Genomic DNA, 25,057 nt, shown 5'->3' on the forward strand with positions numbered 1-25,057 from the left:
TTGCCACCACCCTCCTACGCATTGTAACCCGGCCACCTGAATTAAGGGCTTCAAAAGTCGCATGATGACTTAGGCCTAAGGTGGTGCCTTGGGTATTAGCCTAGCTGATGATTATTATTATTATTATTATTTATTATGAAACATTTCTGCGGTTTTACGGTTTTCTAAAGTTCCGAGTGTGATTTATTCATTTCAAAAATTAAAATTTAATTTTACTATTTATTATTGTTTTCATTATCCCATAGGGGCACGGGGGGGGCATCGAAATGTTTCAAGTGCTTAGGGCAACAAAGGGGGTTAATTCGCCTCTGAGAAAATTTTCTTCTGTTTTGACGGATGTGGTTGCAAATAGTAATTTAAAGAAAGGGACAAAAAAATGTTTATTTTGGGTTTCAATTTTTTTTTATATTATATATATATATATATATATATATATATATATATATATATATATATATATATATATATATATATATACATATACATATATATATATATATATATATATATATATATATATATATACATATACATATACATATACATATACATATATATATATATATATATATATATATATATATATATATATATATATATATATATATATATATATATATATATATATATATATATATATATATATATAAATATGTATATGTATATACGAGCGAGAAGTAAGCCAAAGTTCAAAGTCATAATCGGACCAAACTCAAGTAAGATAAAAGCACTGGTAGAATCGATAACTTCCTTCCTAACTTTTAACGTCTGTGAATTCCAACAGGACAGGATAGTACAGCTCTGGGACACCAGTTCTCTGCCTCCAGCCCCAACACGACCCCCAGTTGTTTTAGAACATGGCGACGAAATCTACTAACAACGCGTGTTACGTCACGCCATAAATAAAAACATATCTTCTAGCTAGTTTTTCTGATGGTCATCATGACGTCCCAACCGGAAACCGGCGTGGCCAGACGTACGATAACTATCGTACACGTCGATAACTTCGAGCTAATTTTTGGGACGTACGATATTTTCAATGGCGTACTATATAGTACGCGTTTTTCGATAATTCAGCTTGCGCGTAGGATAATGTACTATAATTTTAAAATTGGCTGAGAATATGGGGATTTTAAACGTAAGTTTTCAATCCGTCAAATTTAAGTGTTATTTAAAAATTGGATTTAACAAGAAAATTCAAATTTATCGTCAGTTTTTAGGCGTACGATAATTTTTTAGCTCTGTTACGATAATTTGAGTTTCAGGAACTGGCAACGCTAAAAGTCATACATTAAGAAAATGATTTCATCAATATTTTTTATGAGCGTTATTGAACGAACCCTTAAGTTCATTGGTGTTATCGACCTTTTAACTGTACATCAGAAATGACAGGGTTAACCAAAAACAATCAATTTGAACAGAGCGCATGTATTGAGGCTTAATTCTATTTAACTGATAAAAAAACTTTCTTAAATTTCTACTAGACAAAATTTATTTTTAATACCAATACAGAAAAGAAACCTCTACAGCTATAATAATGGCCGATTTCTATTTACGGGTGCCAAAGTACAGACTTGTTACATGAAAAGTTTCTCTTCACTCAAAATAAAATGAAAGCACTTTTTCGCTCAAAATGTTTCAGTAACTAGAGTATAAAGTGTTGAAACGGGAATCGTCAAATATACTTTTAATTCAAGTGCTTTTGAACTTTTTCCAGTTCCAAAACAGCGGGAGGTTATAATGTAAAATAAAACGTAGTATTTGAATATGTACATCTCGAAAGAAGAAACTTTTTATCCCATGTCCTGTCACTTTTTTTTTTCATAAATTAGCCAGTTTAAAAATAAAAGTATCTCCCAACAAATAGAACAATTAATTTATCATCAAAGCTGTTACTGGCGGAAAATTGATTTTTGAAAAAATATAAAATACTAGTAACACTTGAAGAAAACTTTTTATATACCTAAAGATAAATTACAGCAGATTTGATTTTCCAAGAGTAACAGCTTTGAATGATCAAAACATTTCGGTAATAAAAAATACATAGAGAAATTGCGGAATATGCAAAGGGTGGCTGGGATAACCGAAAAATTTTGAAAAACTAGTTGGAAGTTTCAAAAATTAAACAACAGGAACACAGTTTGTTCGCGTTGGTCATTTTAAGCCCCTTTATGCGTTTTTTCTTTAACTTTTTATAAATTTAAATTTATTTTCTTGCTGTTTTTTATAATGAGAAGCACAGTTTTTCTGACCATGGGTAAAGAAAAATTTAGAAGTGTCGATAAAGGGGAGGTTTATTTTTGGTTTTTCAACTGATTGGAAAGCCAGTCGAGCCCTTCGTAGAGACCATCACCACTAGTGGCACACGTCGCTTGAATGTACCAGTTGCGGTTACGTAAGGAATGTAAGCCCAATTTATCGGTTATTTCCGCGGCATTCATGGCATTGGGTAAGTCCTGTCGGCGAAAAGATTAGTCGGATAATTAATGAGAAATCCAAATGTGTGCGATGAAATGTCAGATCAAAATATACTAGCCTGTTTATTTGCAAATATCAGTAAGACAGCATCCCTTAATTCGTCCTCCGCTAACATCCTCATCAGTTCTTCTCTGGCTTCACCTATTCGTTCCCTGTCATTACTGTCTACCACAAAGATCAAACCTAAGGGAACAACATTTATAAGCACTTGGTTTTTATATAGTTCATTTTCTTTTATTACCTTGTGTATTTTGGAAGTAATGTCTCCACAAAGGCCTAATTTTGTCTTGACCACCAACATCCCACACAGTGAAACTTATGTTCTTGTACTCTACCGTTTCAACATTGAAACCTAAAATGCAAATCAAACACTGAATAAAACCCCTATTTCTACTAAAAATGTCCAACTAAAACATTAAATCACTCACCAATTGTAGGAATTGTCGTTACAATTTCACCTAGTTTTAATTTGTACAAGATTGTGGTTTTACCAGCAGCATCAAGCCCTACCATCAAAATACGCATTTCTTTTTTGCCAAAAAGGCCTTTGAATAAATTAGCAAAGATATTCCCCATTCTGTATTGGTTTACTGGCAGAAATCACTAAAAATAGATCTGTAATGGAGAAATATGTTACTTCTCAGAGCCTTCAAAGGGAAGATTAAAATTTCTTTGGAAAAGTGCTACAAGGTCAATTTTGAAAGAAGAATTTAAAAAAAATATTCAAGGACTTTAAACCAATACTCCTAACATCAAACAAAATTCTATGCCAAATGAACAATTACAAAAGGCTTATTTTTAAAATGAGGGCCAATTATAGAATAAGTATAGGAGCAAAAACAATATTCATATCGAAGAGTGTAGACGTTCTCAAAAAGGAAACTATTTTTTAATCTTTTGCCTAAATTAGGGAGGGGAGTCAAGCGTTGATGAAATAAGCAGTCAAGACTCAAAGAGACGTTAATCGTTAGGCTTAGCAAAAATTACCAAAAACTCCCACTTGAGCACCACTTACTTTCAGGGAACGCGTTAACTTCAATGATTATTTATCTAATACTAATGCTCAAAGCGGTGCGTTTCGAAAGTAGCGAATAATCGTATCGTACACGTAAATAATAAACAGGCCGAATATAGGTGCGATCTTAGTTAAAATCACACTTACCGGTTTCTGCGAGTAAAATATGGCTGACGCTTTCAAAAAGATTTGGCAAATTTTCAGAAAACTAGGAAATCGCTGCCACGTCGTGTCACGACAATACTGCCACCTCACCTCGCAAACATGAGTCACTAAAATTCGATTTTTTGATATTCTTTTATCAAAGCATGGGGAAAAAATGCGATAAAATTTAAATCAATCGCGTGTGACAACAAATAATTACAAATACTGGGAAATAGTTAAAATGGGTACTATTTTAGACCCTTCAGTTTCATTTGACATGGGATTTCCGCCTTCTTTAAAAACATGCTTGAACTTTGACCCATAGCAACACGTGCATAATGAATTGATTTTTTTTACAGAGGGTGTGGTGGGGTGCATGGCAAGTTGCTATTTGTTAGACGAGTGACGTTTTTATGTCTAAAAATTATAAAAAATGTAGCTATTTCCTATTAATGCTTTTTTACTTATGACGTTTTATTATATAATAAAATAACCTGGGTCATTTCATATAAAGAAAATGAAGTCTAGCCAATGCAGATTGGGGATTCCCGAAGGCATGGTTCGGGTAATATCCTGCCACCACTTTAATTCCCAGGATGTGTTTCTGGCTGAAAATGAACCAGTGGCCTTGTGCACAGCCCAAGAAAAACTACTTGTAGCCACGGTTCAACACTGTGTTGAAGTGAGAGACCTGGACCGTAGAGGTCACATATTACACACCTTTCCCACTGTTGATCAAGTAAAACAACTGGTTTATTGCGATTCAGCGAATTATGTTGCGACCCTCGAAAGAAAGTCATTGAGACATTCAAATCCACAGATGACTTATGTAAGGGCTTATTTAAATTGGTGGATTGATATGAAGGGCCAACCAATGAGGGTTCGAATTGCTGGTTGTGGAACATCTAACACACTTTCTGCTGTTGGTCAATTAGAAATGGTTGAGCTTCCACTTAGTGATGTTGCACTCTGCATTGCGTGTTGTAAAGCTACTGGAACGTTGGCCATCAGCCTTGGCAGAGTTATACAAGTTTTCAGTTTCAGCAGCAAAATCCATGACATTTCCAAGCAAAAATTTAGAGATTTCGACCGTTTACTGGACTTACAAATTAATTTCATGGTCCAAGAGATTAACATCAGTGAAGATTATTTTGCTTGCCTTGGAACGAATGAAATTCACGTGTTCCAAGTGGTTCTTGAGCAAGAATTCAAAGAAAATTCCCTTTCAAGACAAAACAGTAGCAATACCTCAATAAAAAGTTCAAGCAAAGAAAACTCACACAATGATTCCGATTTAATAACTGATGACCCATATTTTATTGAATGGAAATTTGACTGCTTCCATTCTGAAGGAATTGTTGATGCAGAATTTGAAGATGAGCTAAAATCCAAACTGGATCCTAATTCCTTTCCCATTGAAATTAAATTCAAATCCATTGAAAGAGCCAATGTATCACATACAAATCTATTATCTCAACCGGAAGAAGTTCTGGGACCCACCAATATTTCCAGGGGCTGCAATATCGATGTTAACGTTGATTCGCGGCTTGACTGCATGAACAGTACAGGAGCGTTAACAAAAGCTAGAGCAGTTACATTATTATACCGCCGTTTCGTTCAAAATCCAGAGCATTGTGGATTACACGATTTACATCTAGTTCCTACTTACTGTGCTGGTAAACAGATTGTAGCTGGATTCTTTTAGCCCATTTAAAGTAATAATAAATATTTGTAAATAGAACCGCAGAAAGCAGATCAGTTAATGGATCCTTTGACAGCGGTGGCTGCAGCATCAGATGATAACACCATCCCACTACTTTCCCCATTACATTCCAAATGTAATACCCGATTGAACGCAGTGTGTTGTTTCTTTACGGGGTCTCAAGAGGGTTATCTGTATGACGTAACCTCAAAAGGCAAAAAAGTGGAAATGGTTTCTCATTATATATACACAGCTTTGGTCAAATGCGTGGTGTTAGAGCACAATTTGCTTCATGCCTTGACCGAAACTGGGTTGGAAACATACACACTTAGGATTGCTCACAGAGCTCTCTTTCAAAGCTTTCCTGAAAAAGTAAAGAATAAATACTTATAATAAGTATATAAACATCCAAAATACAAAAGCTATTTAACTTTGCAAGGTATATCCAAGCAGTCGAGACCCTGTATGTCTTGTGGGGTTGAGACCTTTCTTCGGAGTAGAGCAGTTAATCATGTCTGATCGGCACTTAGTATTAGTTTCAACCACCGATGACTCTCTTTCTAGTACCGAGTAAGGCTTATATTGTGATAAAATACTCAAAACTTAATTCTGAATTTGCATCTTTTTAGTTCTATAGAAGGGAATAGCTGCACAATATATTCACTGAGAAAACCATCCCCATTACAATTATTCCAAGATTTTGTAAGCTAGACAAAAAAATTTCTTAAAAATATGAGTCCTATAAATGAGATCACATTCACTATTACAGTTTGAAGTTGGTCTACTAAATCGTCTCTCGAGTCCACCAACGTATTTACACCTCCTTTCTGAAGGGCATATGATTTTAAGATCTCATTTACTTCTTACTGGAGAACAGAAGTGTGGCAGAGAGGGCATGGAACTTTACAGGGAGTCCTGCGCACTTGTTGGAGATTATTATGCTTGGTATTGCATCCTTTTTTTAAAATTGTAACCTAAGCTTGTGTTTATATAATTTATCTTCTTTTAGTTCAAGTGAAACCAGTGAACAAGAAATAGCAATATCATATTACTTGCTCTCAGAATTACCCGTAGAAAATATTCTTCAGAGATTTAAAGATTTGAAAGCTCAAGTTAAGCAGAAACACTTGATGCAGTGTTTGGTATTTTACCTAATTAGGCGTCTTTTAGAGGAAAAAACAGATGATACAGCAGATTTGCCTTTGGTATTAAACCTTAACTGTGTTAATAATATTGACAAATAATCAGCTATATTATACTTTCAGTCAACGACTGAAACTATTTTAGAGATATTTGCGGAAGAAGCGCCTCACTTATTGTGGAAAGTGATTTTGCTTTCTAATCTTTCGACTTATAGAACAGAAAAAGCAATGTTGCTTTTAAAAAAAAGAATCACCAGCAAAAAAAGTACAGCTGGCGATACTTTGGCTGTTGTTGTGCTTTTATACCGTAAAGGCAATGCGGAAGCAACCCAAAATATGATACTTTCAATTGCCAAAGTAAAAGGCTATTACATTAAATAATTGTGAAATGCTTTACTGATTATTTGTCCTCTAAAAGGAAGAATTAGTTCCGGTTCTGGTTGAGATTCATAGTCTGCTTTTGTCCGAAGGGAAATTTTCACCATTTGGACAGGTGTGAATTTATCATGCCTGAGTTAAATAATTTTAAGTTTTTTGAGATAATACAAAGTTTTTGAAAATTAAATAGATGATAAAGCAGTATAGGCCTGATGCATTTGTAGAGTCTTTACTGAATTTGGTCAGATTGAATGTTTTAACTCCAGATGAGATTATTGAAATTATGAAGGTACCATTGATGTACTTTAAAATACTAAAATTGGATTTTTATATAAGTTCTTTTACAGAATGAATCTACTTATGCCGAAACTGAGTCAATACCATTGATTAAAGAATATTTAGAGGCTCTTTTGAGTGGTAAAGTGATTTTCTGGCTTCGGTTCTTGCTTTATCGTAATGTTCTTTAAATATTTTTAGATAAAAAACTTTGTGGGTTTGCAAGCAAGAACTGCATTGTAAGACATACACCCCTTAATTTACTGAAAGTGTCTGATAATGATATATTTTTAGCTTTTACTTTTGAAAATATACTTAAAAAGGGTGCAATCTCCGCAAAAACCTTATTCAGGCCGATCTGGACATTCTTTGGTCTGTTTATACACATGATAATATTCATGATTTTAATCAACTAAATATTACTTTTATAGTCTAAATCTGCTGTACTTTTTGGTGCCAGAGACGCCTGGCTGGGAGATTTGCCTCCTTTTAATGGTAAAATAAATCAATGATGTATTGAAATGAAACTATAAAATCATGCTAATTCTAGGAAGGGGCATATCACGTAGCTGCTTGCTGAAAAAGCAAACTTTAGATGGTCAAAGATATTGTCATTGTTGGCACTGTAATGAAGATTTGTTAAGGCTTCAAGTATTACAATCTCATAAAAAAATCATGCATCCTTCAAATGAATTGTAATATTAAATTTTTAGAGCTTGCTTTGTTCAGACCTGTGCAAAGGAAAAGTACTGACTGAATTTAAGGGCTGTCTTAAAACCGTTCCATCCACAACCCGGGGGTATCTAAGTCTGCTTGTGTCATGCAGCGATTGGCAAGATGCAATTGCGGAGTTATCCAAGTCTCACCCCAGTGGACTTTTACCTTATGCTTCAGATACATTTGGAATGAAAAGTGACAAGGTGAAAATTGAATGAAAATCTTTAAAACTATTCATTTACTCAGTATTTTTAATCTACTTAGTGGTGTCAACTATTTGCAATCATTCAGAATGAAATGGATAAAAAGGACGAAAATGATCCAGATTTTGAGTTATATAATCAAATATTTCAAGGTCTGATTTTATATATATTTTTCCATATTATGATACTCCATTTTATATTCAGAATACAAACAAATTAGGTACAAACTAAATAATAGGGATGATTCTTGTTTAAAATTTTTAGGTAAGAGATACCTAATGAGCCTAAAACTACACTTTCCTCATAGACAGTAAATTTTGTCTAGCTCCCACTATATTATCATTGCTATATGTTTCTGACTTTCAATGATGCTATGTGCTTAGATAGATATGAATATCCATGTGTTCATAAGTAACATAACAACAATGAGAAAGACACTTTCTATTGTTCTAGTTCTAAATTTCTTACCCAACCTTTTTTTGGCTCAACTCAGACTTGGATTTGCATCCAAAATTAGTAGTATATTATCGTCCTTGGTAGTAGTTAATTTGCCTTGAGAAACTTTAGACAAAAGAGGGCTTTGTTCTGAGAACTTGACCTTGATTGCGCCATAGCTCTGAAAATAGCTTAAATATTAGCTGAGTGTAAACTTAATTGAATAACTTAAAGTTAGAACTTCGTTCCCTTAGGGATATACACTTGTTAGAGAAAAGACTCCCAGTTTCAAGGCCTATTTCAATTGCTTTGTTACATTTACTCCTGACAGTTTACTAATTATAATTCTTTTAAATTAGATTTACTGGGGCAGCTTGCTGATATGCTTCATCCTTCTGCATTTTTGGGTCTTTTACCCAGCAATCACGATACTGAATTCTATTTGCCATTTGTTAAACGATGTGTGGAGAAGCACCAAGCTACGTTACTCAAAGAAAAAGTGATAGCTATTGGTATGGAAGTCAAAGCTATCATGTGATAACTGTCATACAGCTTCATTAGAATAGCTCAGTGTTTAAAAGTCTTCTAAAATAGCACGCTTAAGTAGCGCCTAGGCTTTCCAAGAAGGTCACAATTATTTGCCACTAAGTGTTTAAACATGTACCTGTCCGCAATAAAAATATGCCTGAAGCTAGACTGGTCAGCACTATCTTTTCCCTCCACTCATGTGAATACTGTTGGCTAATGTTACCTTAAAGCAAAAGTCAAAGAAGTCGGGACAACTGAATTAAGACATTTGTAATAAAGATTTCTGCATGTTTCATCATTAGGCCGAATCAATTTTTCAGTTTTTAAAATGTTTATATTTAGATTTTTGCTATTTTAAATATAAAACAACAAGGCATATTGAACTAATAAAGAAGGGTATAACAATTTAGGGCTTTATACACCCAAGTTAAAATTTTAAAAGATTTATTAGCCATGTTTTTCCCTTCTTTATTAGTTTAATATTATTATAAATCTTCAATTTCAACAAAGTATCTTATTATTTATAAAAAAATTTAAATAAGGATTTTGACTTGCGCTTTTAGGTAACAAGCTATTGTAATTCAAATACTAATTTTGTGGTTTATTTAGGTAAAAATTATACAATTTTTCCTATATTTCAGATAATTAGCTACCCAATTATACTCTGCTTACACTAAACTAAACTTTTGGTAGAAAACCTCATTTAGGGTGTATGGCCGCTTATGTAAAAATTAATAATAATTTTTACTATATTTTGACATTATCTTCGCTAAAATCCTTCCAAGAAACTTATCTATATTACAAAAACTGTTTTTTTTTTAAGAATATTAGGATTTTCGAATTAGCACCACATTGCTTAAAATCGAAAATTTACATGCAAAATGACTATATCTCACATCAGTTTTTGCCCATTATAATGTATTAGTTTTCTTTTTCTTTCCACCATAACTTATTAAGAATATTAGCTTGCCAATACTTCCAGTGCCGAGATAATTGCATAATATTACAAGTATATTACTCAAAATACAAACTTTATTGTCATTTACATATAAATTACTGAACAAGAAAAAAGAACTATCTTTTGAAAAGTTTGTTGTTTTTCAGCTTCTTACTAACAACTAAAGATGGTTCACTTTTCTTCACCCATGTTGGAAGTTTCCGTTTACTGGGTGCAGCCACCATTTCTTCTTTGGCAGTTTCTTTATTCAACCAATCATTTCTACTTTCGCATTGGATTTGTGAGGTAGATACCACCTCAGCTTGAGGCTCAAATTGTGGTTCACTTTGGGATTCTTCTAGCTCCTAGAAATTAATAAATTAATTTGTTAAACACTGCAATTTACTCTTACTTAAAAAACTAGTTTAATTAAATCAGAAGGTAATGAACTGAAGTTATGGGGTAGATTAAAGTTTTTAACAATATTATCTATAATCGACGGGAAGATTCAATTTTAGTGCAATTCCATTATCATCCCCCACTCTTTCTCATGCAACATGGCTACTAACAGAGTGCTTCAGCATTTGAGTTTGCTAGACAATAACCCATATACTAGCTATAGCAATCCATATCTTCGGTTCATTAACTTCTGCTTTAATTTTATTTACCTACCTCTTCTTGAATATAATCTTCTGGAGTGACATCATACTTCAACTTATTTTTAACACAAAATTTCCACACAAATTCCGTTATTGCTTTCCCGTATTTTTTAGCTTTCACTTCGGGAACTCCAGGGATTTCCAACAAGAATTTTAAAGATGATGGACGATATTTTGATATCTCTTCCAAATTTTTATTATTGAAGATCATATATGGAGCCAGGGCATTTTCCGCAGCAATACTGTTCCTTAGACTACATATTTTGTAATAGAGTTCAGCCTAAAAAAATACAGTTAGTGTTGGCTTATATCATAATTTAACTGATTTCAATATATTTATCAATATCGAAAACTAATTCCGATATTGATTTTTCCTGACTAACTGATTTTTACATATCAGACAAACATTCAACTGAAGTTAGCTTCATCAAAATTTAATTATTTTGGTTTTTGAGAAAATCCTCTTTTAAATAATCAGTAAATATTGGAAATTGTGACGCAAACAAATTAATCCGTTAAATCTATTTTAAAATTCGGTTTTTAATTAATTCATTTATTTAATATCGTCACAGATTTCGTAAAACGGATTGATTTACTATATTTTTCTTTACCTTGTCACTTAACGGGGCCCTGCCCTGTCACTATCATTTATTTTTCTCTACCTTAGCTACCTCTAGTGGCTGGGGTTATAGAAATCTTGAGATATTACGGAAGTGATTGACGGGTGGTTACGAGGGTGTGGGTGCATGCTGGTAAGGTTTATCACTCCTAAAAAGCGTTGAAGAGCTTTTGTGTCAGGTGGTGGAGGTAGAGAAGTAATGGCTTTAATTTTTGGGGTGCAAATTTTCACACCTAGTTGCATTTTCTGCTTGGAGAATATGAGACCGTGGTCTTAGGCAGTGTTAACTTGCGTCACTAGATCTTGTTTGTGATGTTCTTTATCCAGAGAAGGAATGATCATGTAATCTGTAGATTTTTGTAGTTTTGGGAACAAATGATTTGGAAAGATTTAAATTATAGTTCGTTGGAATAACTCTGTTGCTGTGCATATGCCATAAGGAAATCGAAGGAATTGGAACATACCAAAAGGAGTGGCAAAGTGCACAAAATTTAAACTGTTCCATCAATTGGACTCACCGAAACTCACTATTTGCTGTGAATATCTTGGTACCATGAAGTTAGGCGTGCATTTGTGGATTGATAGTTATAGGAAAATACTCAGGTTTTATAGCTGAATTAAGTTGGCATGGGTCAAGACAAATTCTTACAGATCTGTTGGGTTTGAGAGCTACCACTATTGGATATATCCATTCAGAGGGACCCAAAGCTGGAACCATAATGTTACCATCAACCATATGTTGTAATTTGTCTTGTACTTTAGTGTGTTAGACACGCAAGAGCGATGGGTACAGCACTGGGATGTAGTTTTATGTTGTGTTCACCTGGGAGGCTGGGAATATCATCAGAGGGGATAGACTGTATCTGTGTGGCCAAAAATGGCTCAACTCACATCTCAACATACTACCCTATGTCAACCAGTCAACAACCTCTATACACACCATTCAGAGCGGAGATCCAGATGTAAATGCGCTATTGGAAAAACATTAGTCTTTTCACCCCAGATCTGGGAAAGCTGGGAGGAGTACAAGCTCACCTATACATGGACAATGATGAAAAACAAAAGTATTGAAACGAGTGGAGGACGAGCTCCGGCAAATGGAAAGAGAAGGAATTATCGAAAAGGTGGATTACTCATACTTCGCCTCACCTATTGTCATGGTACAAAAACCAAACGGCGGTATACGTCAAATGTGCAGACTACAAGACAACAATAAACCCTCAACTGAACATTGATCAGTACCAGAGGACATCTTTGCACGATTGGCAAAGTTCGACCAAGTCAAACTTGATATGGACTCACGAAAATACACAGTGATAAACACAACATTGGGACTATTCCGCTTCAAACGCCTACCCTTCGGAAGGGCCTCAGCATTGGCCATTTTCAGGATGGAAATGGTGCTTTGTGATGTCCAAAATGTCACACCTTTCCAGGATGATACGCTAGTGGGAGGCAGCACAAAAGAACCTTTAACAGTTATAGGTACTGTTATACAAAAATTCAATGATTACAGTTTAAATTTAAAGCTAGAGAAGCTTAAGTTCTTACAACCGAAAATTAAGTTCCTGGGTCACCGGCTAGATGAACATGGAATTCATCCTTTGGAAAACGAGATAAACACTACGTTCATTCCTCGTCATGCTGAATTATTATTCACACTTTCTCCGGAACAATTCTTCAAGCCTTGCACCAATCTACTCGCTTCTTCAACATGCTACACCCAGGATTTGTGGTAAAGCACAAGAAGCCGCATTCTCCGAAACGAAGACCACATTGCAAACGTCAAATCTCCTGGTGCACTTTGCCATAAACCGGGAGATCATGCTCGTGTTTGACGCCTCATCAGTGGGCGTTGGCACTGTCATATCTCATTTCATAGACGGACAGGAGAAACTTAATTTAAGGACTACTTGTATGGGAAGAAATTCATAATCTACACAGACCAACCCCTGGCATCACTTCTAGCTGCTCACAAATCAATCCCACCAATGGCAGCAGCCAGGATCAAGAGGTCATATCTTATGCTCGCTACATACTCCTATGAGATAAAGTTTCGAAAAAGGGCCATCAAACTTCAACGCTGATGCCTGTGCCTTGAGTAGGTCACCTTTACCAAATCACACTAAAAAAATTTGGTACAAGCCGAGTACGTTACCTCAAAAAGTATAGCAGAAACAGGTCACGCGTCGCCACCTAATCACTCCAGAAGCAAGGAGGATGGAAAAATCATTCCTGATTACAGCCGCTGTCTCATATGCAAAAGAGACCAACACAAAGCTCATGTCTGTCCTTTCAAGGACTCTAAGCGAAGGCATGCCTCAACCCTCCTGACAAGGCTAAAAAACGCAAAAAAGGTACCACCAAAGCGGAGTAATCAATCAAACAACACCAACGAAACTCCGAACAACAAATCTGGCTACGACGACAAGTCAGAGCTCAACGTCTATCACATTGGCGACACCGGAAGAGACACCGACAACGGTACACCACCACGAAGGACGACAACACTACCATGATCCAGAATAGCAATGCTACTAACGAAGAGGTTCCACCTTCCGACAAAATACAACTATAAGTTAACGGATTGGGGTAGTTTGGTGCTAGTGCTTAGTATAGGCGAAATTAGTTGACCGCTCTCCAATGCTCAGTATGCCTATCAAAAGAGCAAATCATTACAAGTTGCCTTGAATGTGCAATTGAGATTTAGGAAATAACTATAGCTGTTTTTCTGGATATCGATGGAGCTTTTGATAAAGTTTCTAGAGAGGTCATTCTTGAGCCTGCTAAGCGTTTTGGCATCTTTCTGCGGTGTGTCATTATTTAGACTACATACAATCATTAGGCATGTTAGAGAGTTGGCCAGCAAACCAAAATCACAATCTTAACTCGTTCACTTAGCTACCTCTAGTGGCTAAGTTAGAATTAAATTGTGATATCATAACTAATATCGTTCTCATATCAATTTGTGACTATCCCTAATTTTATAATTATAATGACTTTATACCTTTAATTTATCCTCTTCACTGATAATGGTAGGAGCCTTTTCGATATTGTTGTCAATTTCAAAGGAATCAACCATTAAATTACTCCTATAGAAAGTATGGAGCATTAAACAATGGATAAAATTATTCTTGGTTAATTTTTTGTTTACTTGTCATCTGCAGCATTAGGTCTGAACATACGAGATCCTTCTAAGATATCCAGTTCGTTGCTTGGTTCCAGTTTTAAGCTGAAATGATTTATATTCCTCCCATCAGACAGCCAATTATGCCCCTTCTCAGATAGCATCACCACAGAAAATGTGAATTTATGCGGCTGTCCAGCACGTGCTTTTTCCATCAAATATTGTTCATTCAGAAGCAAGCGGCCGAACGCTTTCCACCATTCTTCAGTTTTATTTCTATTTATTATATTATAGCTATATTTGGTGCTACATTAAATAAGAAGGCACTCTAATTTAAAGTATACCAACCTTCCTATGCCGTAAATAGGCTTGGATCTCATCCAAACAGGAACTCTTTGACTTACCTATAAGAAGAATATATATAAATTAATCAAAGGAAACAATGTCATAAGCATTTCTTTACATACTGAGCCACGTAGTAACAAAATTGGAACAGATAAACCAAAATATCCATTTGATACCTAAAAAAACTTTATTAAAAAGGCTTCAAAAACTGACAACGTAAACTGACTTCAACAGCTTCTAGTAGTAATTTGGCTTCATCCCCATATTCTTTCTCAGATGAAAGTTGGGATTGACTACCTTTAGTTACGCGCTTTCTAGCTTCTATTCTGTAATTAAATAATAAATTCTAGTGATTACTACAAACTGAATCTACTACGTAAAGAAACGTAGAAAGCTTATAAAACCACAACATTCTTAAAGAAATCTTACTTTGATCGACAATTATCGCAGCATTTCTCAATTTCTTTCAAGGAAACATCCTTCCCTTCAAAATACTTGAGTAGATTTCTCCTGCGACATGTTTTGGATGTGAGAAGGTTTTGTAAATTATGAATCATATTTAAACGATGCTCTACAAATTTCTGGTTTTTAATTCCATTTAAGAAAAACCTATATAAAAAAGTCATTACAAAATATAGGCTATAGTAATGCAAACACTCACTTGCACAATGCAAAATCAGAGTGAGTGAAAAAGACATAACAATTGCTGGGCAACCCATCGCGGCCGGCCCTTCCAATCTCTTGGTAATAAGATTCAATGTCTTTTGGGGCTAGTAAAATTGAAATCACATAACAATTGTTAATTCAACTAGAAAATTATAATACATATCTAAGAGGTATTCAATATTCACCCTCCTATATTGTTACTAGTTATTGTTTGAAACATGTACCTTTGCAGGTTCCTGCTGATTTTTCAAAATATATTTTGAGAGAAAACGTTAAGTGGCATAAAATAATTAAAGAGACTTTCTAAGACTATCACAAATCAAGTGTAATAATATTCATAGCATATTTTAGGCAGTGTGTATGTTACTGTTAGGGTTTGTTCTGCCTAACTTTTGGTTCTTTTGTTTAAAAAATATTTACCCATATTTCACTGTAATAATACTTTAATATTGGTTAATGATTGACATTACTGACTGTTCCAAAGAGCTACCCCAGGAGAAGTGCTTGTTCCCCGTTTATAGCTAATTCAGTAATTCTCCTTTAGGTTACATTTTCAGCGCCTCACTTACTGCGCCATCACGCAGAGTTTACAATAATTACGGATATATAAAATATACATAATCTACAATCCTAACAGTTACCATGGGTTTGCAGGCAATTTACTTCAAGTGTAATCTACTTCAAGAATGCTTAGGTAAATGTTTCACTTTTCCTTTGTTAATGAAGGTAAATAGTATTTACATCTAATACAACTTACCACCGTAATGAATAACTCGACGTACATCAGGTTTATCAATACCCATACCAAAAGCAACAGTTGCAACTATAACCTAAAATATGAGACGTAAATGTTAAAATACAGCTAGACCAAGTAATTATTAAGTGTTTACCGAAACTTTGTCATGGACAAATTTAGTGTGAGATTCTTTACGGTCATTCGTATTCATTCCCGCATGGTACATGGCACATTTTATTTTTGCATCTGAAAAACACAATTAATTACGTAAGTTAAACAGTCACACAATAATATATTGTACATATACCTTTGAGTAAATAAGTCACATCCTGGGTAACTTGTCGAGTGGGACAGTAAATGATTGTTGGGCCTTCTTGATAATTGCTACAACGTCCCCGATTGCTGGCTCCCAAAAATGGCAATAAATCATTAGAAGGAGAGTTTGTTTTGTTCAAAACTTCAATATACAAATTTGGCCTTGTTAAGGAAATAGGAACAAATTAGACGTTTCTAATTGAAAATCCCAAATCTGCGATAAGTTGGCTTACCGATCGAAGCTTGTACAAGTAATTAAGGGATTTTTAAGCTTCAAAGATTCAACAATGTCTCTACGAACGACTCTTGTTGCTGTTGCTGTTAGAGCTAAAAAGGGAACATGGGGGAAACTTTCTCGTAGATGACCAAGTTTCCTATAACTGGATCGAAAATCATGACCCCACTGTGATACACAATGAGCTTCGTCTACAGCTATTAAACTGATCCCTAAATACGTAATCTCAAATGAGAAACAAGGTAAATAAAAATTACAAATAGCTAGCAATTTTACCTATTTTTTCATCAAGCTGCTCCAGAATGTCCATTCCATTTTCAACATACTCAGGAGTCATGTACACTAGCCGATACTTTCCTCTTTAAAAATCACCTCTTTAGTAACTTTTGTTTTTTTTTACAAATATCGCAATTAAGAATATCTTACTGCAATATTTCTTGCTTAACTTGATGCTTGGCAGTCTGAGCTGAACCCAGATAACAGGCATTTATGTTGGACGAGCTAATTAAAAATTTTAAATGTTAAAAGTTGGATAATCAACAATTTAAACCCTTTCAATTACGCTAAATTGAGAACTTGATCTTCCATTAATGAAATTAAGGGTGATATAACAACTGCTGTTTTCTTACTATATATGGCAGGATACTGATAACATAAACTCTTTCCAGAACCTGATAGAAGAAAACAATAACTTAAATCCTTATTTTGTTAACTGGACTATTAAATTTAACTAACCAGTTGACATTACAATGCAATTGTCTCGTCCATCATTTAAAACAGACGAAATAATTTTCCATTGAACACTAAAATTTTAAAAATTTGACAATAAAAATCTTAAAGATGGATTTAATAATCACTATTACGGTCTGAATTTGTTGTGTCCAAAGTATTCTTTCAAGATTTTCAAACAGTCTACTGGTGGCTCTAGAAACCCATAATATTAATGTTATGTAGGTTCGATTAAAACTTTCTCCTTCCCACCCGTAACTATACTTAATAATTGGGGATAAATACATAAAGCTAACAACATACCATCTCCAGGTTGGTAGTTATTTTCTGCGTTGTCTTCTTCATCTGTTGAGTCATTTAAATTAAATGATTCATTATTTACTGGACTAATACTGTCACTAGTTGTTAATGTTAAGCTTTTCTCGGCGTCTTCACAAGCCTAAACATTTCAAAACATTATAGGGAGATAACAGTTCTACATCACCTATGCTTTTATCTGTAGAAAAACATTATACCCAACATGGCCACAGCCAAAGCTACGGAGTGTTATTTCCCTATTGCTTAAAAATACAAAATAAAATTTTATATCACCTTAAGCATATCTTGATCAAAATCGCAATCATCATCATCCCACTGTTCAGAGTCCGAAATAGATTGCTCTTTATTTATTATGGTATTAGAATCATGTGGTTTTGTATCATGGGTTTGCAGTTCAATGTCACGTAATACAAAATTCAAAGCTAGTAACCCATTTGAGACTGTTTCAGTTTGATTTTGTGTAAGAACTTCTTCATTGTGGGATTTCAATTTTGTTCTTAATCTACTTTTGACACCTTCCACGAGTCTAAATGCTTCTTCAAGATCGTTAATTTCTTCCTTCAAACTTAAACTTGAACACTCACGTCCGTTGATTTTGTTAAGGGACATTTTTATTTTCAAAAACGTTTATTGACAGAAAAAGAGTTTTTTGACTGTGACTATTTTGGTGTAAGGAAAGAAATTACAGCAACCGCAACTAAAAGTTTCGCTTTCATTGTGAGCATTGAGTTTTTTTTTTTTTTTTTTTTTTTTTGAGATACACACACATCGGTGTCGACCCGAGGCCTTAGACACCAGCACACACACAATAACTGATTAATCAGGGCGAGATATGTGTAACGGCCACGCCAACGGGGGGATACGTGGGGACAGGGGTGGGGACACCCTTGGCGGAAGTATTCCAACCACCCGTTAGGGGATTGGTGGTCGTCCTCACACGGCCATCCACAAACTCTGCCTCCCGGACGCCTGGGATTACAGGAGTGAGCCACTACTCCCGGCGTGAGCATTGAGTTGGGAACAGCGCTGTCAGATTTTAAAACGGAAATTATGGTATCGATGATAAAAAATTATTGAATTCTTCTCAAAATTATTGCACCTCCCATTTATGACGTATTTAGCTAGTTTAGCGAGAATTTCAAATATTAAAGTAATGCTGTAGTCGTTCTAAGTGTTTTCCTCAAAGATTTACATGTTCTTGAAATACTTGACCTGTCATTCGACCATAGTAAATCCCTTTTATAAATAACTGCCGGAAACAGTGACAGACCAGTAGACCACGCTACGCTACAGACGCTTGAACGCTAGGTTCATATAATTGGCTTGAACACTCCTCTGTGCTGGCTGCCAGATCAGTGTTTTATTCTACGACCAAGTCTGAGACTGCCATAGGTCATGCAGTAAAGAGGGTATTGAGATGAATTGATTTTCGAAACTCTACCCGGCTTTTGATGCCGAACTCCCCCAAACGGGTGGATGGGGCTTGAAAAAAAGAGGGAGTGCATCCAGGTAAAACTTTTGTCACGTGATATTGTTAGCTACCTGGATCCCTCTAGGCCATGCCATGGCCATGCTCTAACGGTTTGGGTTTTTGAAAATGCTGAGATTTCACAATTAGAAATTTTTTGTTAAAACTAATACCTAAAAAGAAAAGTTATTTGGAGTTAGTGAACGTATTTACACCAAGGCTTACCATTTATTTTTAGTTATTTTTTCACCTTTTTCGATGTTATTTAGTTGTGTCTTTGACATAGAAATCTCATAGGTAACTAGAATGCTGCCGTGTAACTGGAAAATGGGCCAAACGCCGTGGCAGACGATAGCCAGATCTCAGCCAATCAGAGCTCAAAGAGTGGTTCTGCCAAGAATTTAATGTCACCAGAGAGAATGACGTCACCTATCTCCCGCTATAGTAGCGGATCCAAGGAGGATTATTATCCTCCTTGGCGGAACCACTCTACGGCCTCTCATTGGCTGAAGGTTCAAGGCGAACTGGCGTCAAGCTCGGCCGTAGGCGGCAGCATTCTAGTTACCTATGAGATTTCTATGGTCTTTGACTGCTTTTTAAAATTACGTGATGATCCATAATTATATTGAAATTAATAATAAGAACTTCAATTGTGAGGAAATAAAAACATACTAAAATAGAAAAATAATTCGAACGCATGGCCTTGTAGATGTATTTTGTTATATGGAAAGAGGGCACCATGTAAGTTGTAACTGCTACAGCATGTTCACGTGACAAATATTTTACCGGGCTACCCCTTTTTGTCGTCCCCCAATTCTCCCAACTTTGAGTGGAGGGCGGCACGAAAGGGGAGCGAACACCCCACTTATTTCATCTCCTTACCCTCTTTTCTCCATGCGTAGGTTGAAATAGAGGAGTCAAGAGAGGACTAAGTTGCAAACCTGCTTAGCGCAGTGCTACCGCAGCCGTTACGAGAAAGCTGGGCGGAACACGGTGTTCATAACACCAGAAATCGAAATTTTTTGAGAATATGATACTATTGAAAAAATATGGAAATTATAGTACAGCCTATCAAAATTATTGTAAATAAGCGTACCATATGGTACATCGCTAAAATTATGGTACAACCCAAATTTCTACCTAAAATTATTGATTTGTACCATAATTATGGTACGTCTAACAGCGCTGGTTGGGAATATTAATCTATACTAGGGCGTCACAAAACCCCAACGGGTATTTTTGACAAAAACCTGAGCGGAACGAGCTAGCGACAATATAAATAATTCAAATATTGAACACACATTTAAAGAAATTAAGGTAATAACTTTTATTTTATGACATTCATAACTTTGTTCATATCATAGTAGTTTCAACCTCTCCAGTTCTTTTTTTTGAAAGCTAGCCCGGTCCATAGAAATCTCATAGGTAACTAGAATGCTGCCGCCTACGGCCGAGCTTGACGCCAGTTCATTTTGAACCTTCAGCCAATGAGAGGCCGTAGAGTGGTTCCGCCAAGGAGGATAATAACCCTTCTTGATTCTGCTACTATAGTGGGAGATGGGTGACGTCATTCTCTCTGGTGACATTAAATTCTTGGCAGAACCACTCTTTGAGCTCTGATTGGCTGAGATCTGGCTATCGTCTGCCACGGCGTTTGGTCCATTTGCCAGTTACACAGCAGCATTCTAGTTACCTATGAGATTTCTATGGCCCGGTCTTACTATTGACATTCAAAAGTCGTTCTACGTTAAATCTGGGATCGAAAATTATGCCGTCCAATGTTTTTACGCGCGAAACGACAACGTATGCCATGCCGAGAGCGAATTCGTTGGGTCCGAGATCAACAACTGCTTGCTCAAGTGTTAAGCCCTGGGAACGATGAATGCTGATTGCGTAAGCAAGTTGCAGTGGGAATTGCTTACGAGTACAAGTGGCTGCCCCCTTTTTAAACGAAACGGTGTCTGGTGGGATCGGTATCAGATTGTTGTATAACGACGGACCTGAGTATGTATGTTGGAAAATTAACAAGCACACAAAGTGGCAACTCGTTTAAATACTCGCGAGTATCGGTGGAAATATAGATAATATCAATGACTTTGCCTATAGTACCATTGCCAGTTTCCCTATCTCTCAATAAAAAAAACCCTCGAAGGGATTCCCCTCATCAATTACTGTTTTCGAGATATTGCGAAATTTCTGCGAATTATCAGAGCCCCCACCCCCCTCCACTTCTCTACAAAACGTTCCCGTACAACTCGCTCCTATCCCCGCTGAGCGCCCCCCTTCTACCCTCTCGCTCTCTCTCTCTCTCGCAACCCGTGGCTCATACAAATCCTCTTTCTCTTCCGCCCCTGTCCTTTGAAACTTACTAACGGACGACCGTTCCTATCCCCGTCTAGCACCCCCCTACTCTCTCGCTTTCTCTCTCTCTCGCAACCCGTGGCTCATACCATGCCTTTTTATCTTGCGCCCCCCCCCCCACTCCTTTGAAACTTACTAACGGACGGACGAACGGACAAAACTTTCCCATTGAACTCGCTGCTAAGAGCACCCCCCTACCCTCTCGCAACCCGTGGCTCATACCATGCCTCTTTATCTTGCGCCCCCCCCCCCTCCTTTGAAACTTACTAACGGACGGACGAACGGACAAAACTTTCCCATTGAACTCGCTGCTAAGAGAGCAGTGCTTCCACTTCCAAAAGATCATTTTACTCAGACATAAGCTGAAAAATGCCCACTTTTACCCTTTCCAAATTTCAAAAATACCCTTAAAATTCCCACAAGAATCAAACAATAAAATACCCACTTTTACCCATTTTAAATTTAAAAATACCCTGAAAATTCCCATAAAAAACACCATAAATAATTTAGTTTAATTATCACAGTTTTTTCTTTAATTTTTACAAAGAAAAAGACACTAATATTAATGGTAGGTATGCAATTCGCTTACTAAGGGACGAAAACAATATATTTGTCTGCTCCAATCGGCAAAAGCTGACAACAGAGAAAGAACCTAAAAGGGTCTCGACATAAGCAAAACCAGTTTTCCACTTACGGCCAACTTAGTTACACTTTGTCAAAAAGGGAAATTATATTTCATGGTAGATTATTTAAAAAAAATTTAAATACCCTTAAATTTCCCATGAAATGTTCAAAATACCCTAATTTTACCCATTACCCTCAACCTCGAAATAAAATCCCTCTCGGGGTCAATTTTACGCGAAAAAGGGTAAAATACCCTTAAAGTGGAAGCACTGTAAGAGAGCTACGCTCAACTATCAAAACGTCGTACTTCTCTCGCGACTGGGTTGTGGTCGCCTTCCCACAAACGCGACCCTACACCGGTTCGACCTCAGTGTGACGGCCGCTTGCACTCACTGCGGAGCTATCGACGATGCGTACCACATCTTATTCACCTGCCCCTATCACACTGGGCGTCGCCCAGCGCTGGTTTCAGCGCTCCAGAAGCGCAATCTTCCGAACACTCTCGTGGGGGTTCTTAAAGCAGTACATGGAGGTCATATGGACATTATTATTGCCACCTGTGCTATTCTGCGACGTGCGGTGCATTGACATTCTAATCGGTTTCCTTATTTTGTTTTCCCTTGTTTTTGGTGTAATTCTACCATTTGTACAGTGTTCTTCGGGCTTTTTATTGTTTTTCTTTTTTGATTTGTTTGTTTTAAATTGCGCGCCTGGTGTGAAGGCCCCCACTATATACACCAAAAACCTTTAAAACTTTATTCCTACCCCCCGTCTTATTTGAACGAACCATTGAGAGATAGACGGCGCTACGGGTAGAATGATAAAGTTTTTTCGTCATTTGGGAGCAGACGGCAGTATTCTTATTTTTTAAAAACTTGTTTCGCGAAATACAGTATTTCGCGAAACAAGTTTTTAAAAAATAAGAAGGCGACCACAACCCAGTCGCGAGAGAAGGGTATCGTCCTTGCGCGAGAGTTTCAAGTTAAGTATAGCACTAGAGCCGGGATAGGGTTTAGCCTCACGAAGAGGCCGCACTACCCTACTGGTCTGCCAGTCCGTACTCCACTCAGCTGAGAGAGCCCGACGACACGCACTCTTTATTTCTACAAGAGTAGACGGGAGGAGGAAGTCCACTCTAGAAGGGCGCTGGAGCTCAGTAACCGAGGCGAGACGATCGGCCGTCTCGTTTCCGGTAACTCCCACGTGTGCTGGACACCAGATTAGAGAAACTGGATACGGGTACTTATCGCAAAGCTCCTGGATACAGATGGCCACCGGATCCATAGACCGACTTAGCAGTTGGGTGAGTGCGCTTTTAGAGTCGGAACAGACAACTACCGGCGAACGCAGATGTGTGGACGCGTAGGAGAGAGCCATCTGGATGGCAAATAGCTCGACCCGATTAATAGGATGACCGGAGTACACTAAATTAACCGCACCAACGCTGAGGGAGGGAATTGCGAAGGCAGCACCCGCGACCCCTGAAACGGGGGAAGCCGAACCGTCCGTGTAGATAACCATCGCGTCCTTCGCGTGAGGTTCGATAGTTGCGAAAAACAGTTGCCCTAACTGCTCAGAGTTATTGTCATCCTTAGGACTGGTGAGCCAACGCGAGATGATGGTCGCCGACGGTGGGGTCCATGGTGGGGTCGCCGCAGTGACGAGGTGTCGACTAGTAACGTGGAAAAGCCAATCAAGATTGCAGGCCTGAGCCAGGCGCCAAGCTCTAAGTAGAAAAGGGAAGCGATGATCCAAAATCTCCAAGGAAGCAAGGTCCCGGCGCAGGAGAGTTCGGTCGAAGTGCGGAGTGTCCGCCGCCCCACATGGAGCAAGGGTGATTAGATCCATAATAGTCTCTCCTGTTGCTTAAGGGCGGAATGGCCACTTCGGCTTCCATTAAACTGATAGGAGAAGACGGTGGAGTCCCGAGGATGACTCGAAGGGCCGCATTTTGAATTTTATCTAGTTTCTTGAGGGCACAAGCGGGCGCCGACGCGTAAAGGGGACTAGAGTAATCCAGTCTGGAGCGTACCAGGTGCGTATACAGAAGCCGCAAAACCTTACAACCTGCACCCCACTGGGTACCCGAAACCGCTCGCAGGAGGTTTAGTCTCTTCATCGAAGAGGAGGAAAGGTCCTCGATATGAGGAATCCAAGAGAGACGGTCATCGAAAAGACCACCTAGGTACCTGTAGGGTGATACCTTAGTGAGCGGCTGAAGGCCCAGTGTGAGAGTGAGGGCCGCCGGAAAGTCGGTGTCGCGAGAGAAGGTCATAAAATTGCACTTGAGAGGTTGAAAGTTTAGTCCCCAGTTTGCGCCGTAGTCGGTGATCCTGTCAAGAGCGACTTGCATAGTCCTGAAAAGATTTCCCCAGTCAAAGCCACTGATCCAGACGGCGATCTCATCCGCGTGCTCCCCGTGATCGACCTCCTTTCGGCAGAGCGGAGGAATCCCATCCAGCATGACACTGAATAGGATAGGGCTAATGGCGCTGCCCTGAGGAAGTCCTCTATGGACCGGGAAAGTGGCTGAAAATTCACCGTTGACGCGAACTTAAGAAGTGCGGCCCGCCAAGAAGTTTTCAACCCACCGCAGCAGGTTGCCCTCCAAGCCAAAACTTTGGAGTTTGTAGAGGAGCGCGCGAAGGTGTACACTCTCTGAGATCCAGGAACACCGCTAGACAATGCTTATTGGAGGCCAGAGCGCAGCTGGCCGCAGAAGCGAGACGAATCGCATTGTCAGTGGCACGACAACTTTTTCGGAAGCCCGATTGTTCCGGAGGGAGCACCTTGTTGAGCTCTAGATACCAGTTTCTCGTAGAATGCCCCTGTAAGAGGTAGTAGCATCCGTAGCAGATTTCCCCGGCTTCAAGATCGGGTATAAGATAGCGTGTTTCTCC

The 25,057-nt window shown here is 37.5% G+C and overlaps 4 protein-coding genes across 8 annotated transcripts; 1 reads left to right on the plus strand and 3 right to left on the minus strand.

Moving 5' to 3' along the window:
• Positions 1-1,465: 1,465 nt before the first annotated feature.
• On the minus strand, positions 1,466-3,792 carry Arf1 (ADP-ribosylation factor 1). 2 transcript variants are annotated; one of them, XM_090160705.1, is made up of 5 exons: positions 3,641-3,792; positions 2,907-3,093; positions 2,720-2,830; positions 2,537-2,661; positions 1,466-2,456 (listed from the first exon to the last, which is right to left on the minus strand). In XM_090160705.1, exons 2-5 carry the CDS (start codon positions 3,052-3,054, stop codon positions 2,295-2,297), a joined length of 546 nt encoding a protein of 181 aa, XP_090016831.1. In that variant the 5' UTR covers positions 3,055-3,093; positions 3,641-3,792; the 3' UTR covers positions 1,466-2,294. The 2 variants fall into 2 exon arrangements, with proteins under 2 accessions (XP_090016831.1, XP_090016832.1); XM_090160706.1 differs by lacking the exon at positions 3,641-3,792 and adding an exon at positions 3,494-3,634.
• LOC149925963 (BLOC-2 complex member HPS3) lies at positions 3,765-10,221 on the plus strand. 4 transcript variants are annotated; one of them, XM_090160702.1, is made up of 18 exons: positions 3,765-5,313; positions 5,377-5,711; positions 5,779-5,909; positions 5,969-6,041; positions 6,109-6,284; positions 6,349-6,544; positions 6,605-6,838; positions 6,900-6,974; positions 7,050-7,148; positions 7,207-7,276; positions 7,337-7,374; positions 7,430-7,507; positions 7,567-7,630; positions 7,686-7,786; positions 7,849-8,055; positions 8,117-8,207; positions 8,850-9,002; positions 10,123-10,221. In XM_090160702.1, exons 1-18 carry the CDS (start codon positions 4,155-4,157, stop codon positions 10,131-10,133), a joined length of 3,291 nt encoding a protein of 1,096 aa, XP_090016828.1. In that variant the 5' UTR covers positions 3,765-4,154; the 3' UTR covers positions 10,134-10,221. The 4 variants fall into 4 exon arrangements, with proteins under 4 accessions (XP_090016828.1, XP_090016827.1, XP_090016829.1 ...); XM_090160701.1 differs by lacking the exon at positions 10,123-10,221 and having other exon boundaries at positions 3,765-4,072; positions 4,152-5,313; positions 8,850-9,240; XM_090160703.1 differs by lacking the exon at positions 10,123-10,221 and having other exon boundaries at positions 3,765-4,044; positions 4,161-5,313; positions 8,850-9,240.
• Positions 10,033-18,399, minus strand: LOC149925964 (bifunctional 3'-5' exonuclease/ATP-dependent helicase WRN-like). Its single transcript, XM_090160704.1, has 20 exons — positions 17,978-18,399; positions 17,690-17,825; positions 17,521-17,581; positions 17,393-17,460; positions 17,220-17,328; positions 17,084-17,158; positions 16,934-17,016; positions 16,656-16,869; positions 16,415-16,584; positions 16,262-16,353; positions 16,129-16,201; positions 15,367-15,475; positions 15,135-15,314; positions 14,932-15,031; positions 14,828-14,881; positions 14,709-14,764; positions 14,388-14,636; positions 14,241-14,325; positions 10,628-10,894; positions 10,033-10,320 (listed from the first exon to the last, which is right to left on the minus strand). The coding sequence occupies exons 1-20, from the start codon at positions 18,311-18,313 to the stop codon at positions 10,093-10,095; spliced, it is 2,745 nt and encodes a 914-aa protein (XP_090016830.1). The 5' UTR covers positions 18,314-18,399; the 3' UTR covers positions 10,033-10,092.
• Positions 18,400-23,069: 4,670 nt separating this feature from the next.
• Positions 23,070-24,621, minus strand: LOC149925965 (uncharacterized). Its single transcript, XM_090161832.1, has 2 exons — positions 23,981-24,621; positions 23,070-23,883 (listed from the first exon to the last, which is right to left on the minus strand). The coding sequence occupies exons 1-2, from the start codon at positions 24,619-24,621 to the stop codon at positions 23,070-23,072; spliced, it is 1,455 nt and encodes a 484-aa protein (XP_090017958.1).
• Positions 24,622-25,057: the final 436 nt, after the last annotated feature.

This window comes from Leiobunum rupestre, chromosome 10, assembly GCF_980474605.1.
Source record: "Leiobunum rupestre chromosome 10, qqLeiRupe1.1.hap1, whole genome shotgun sequence".
Classification (NCBI taxonomy): Eukaryota; Metazoa; Arthropoda; class Arachnida; order Opiliones; family Sclerosomatidae; genus Leiobunum; species Leiobunum rupestre.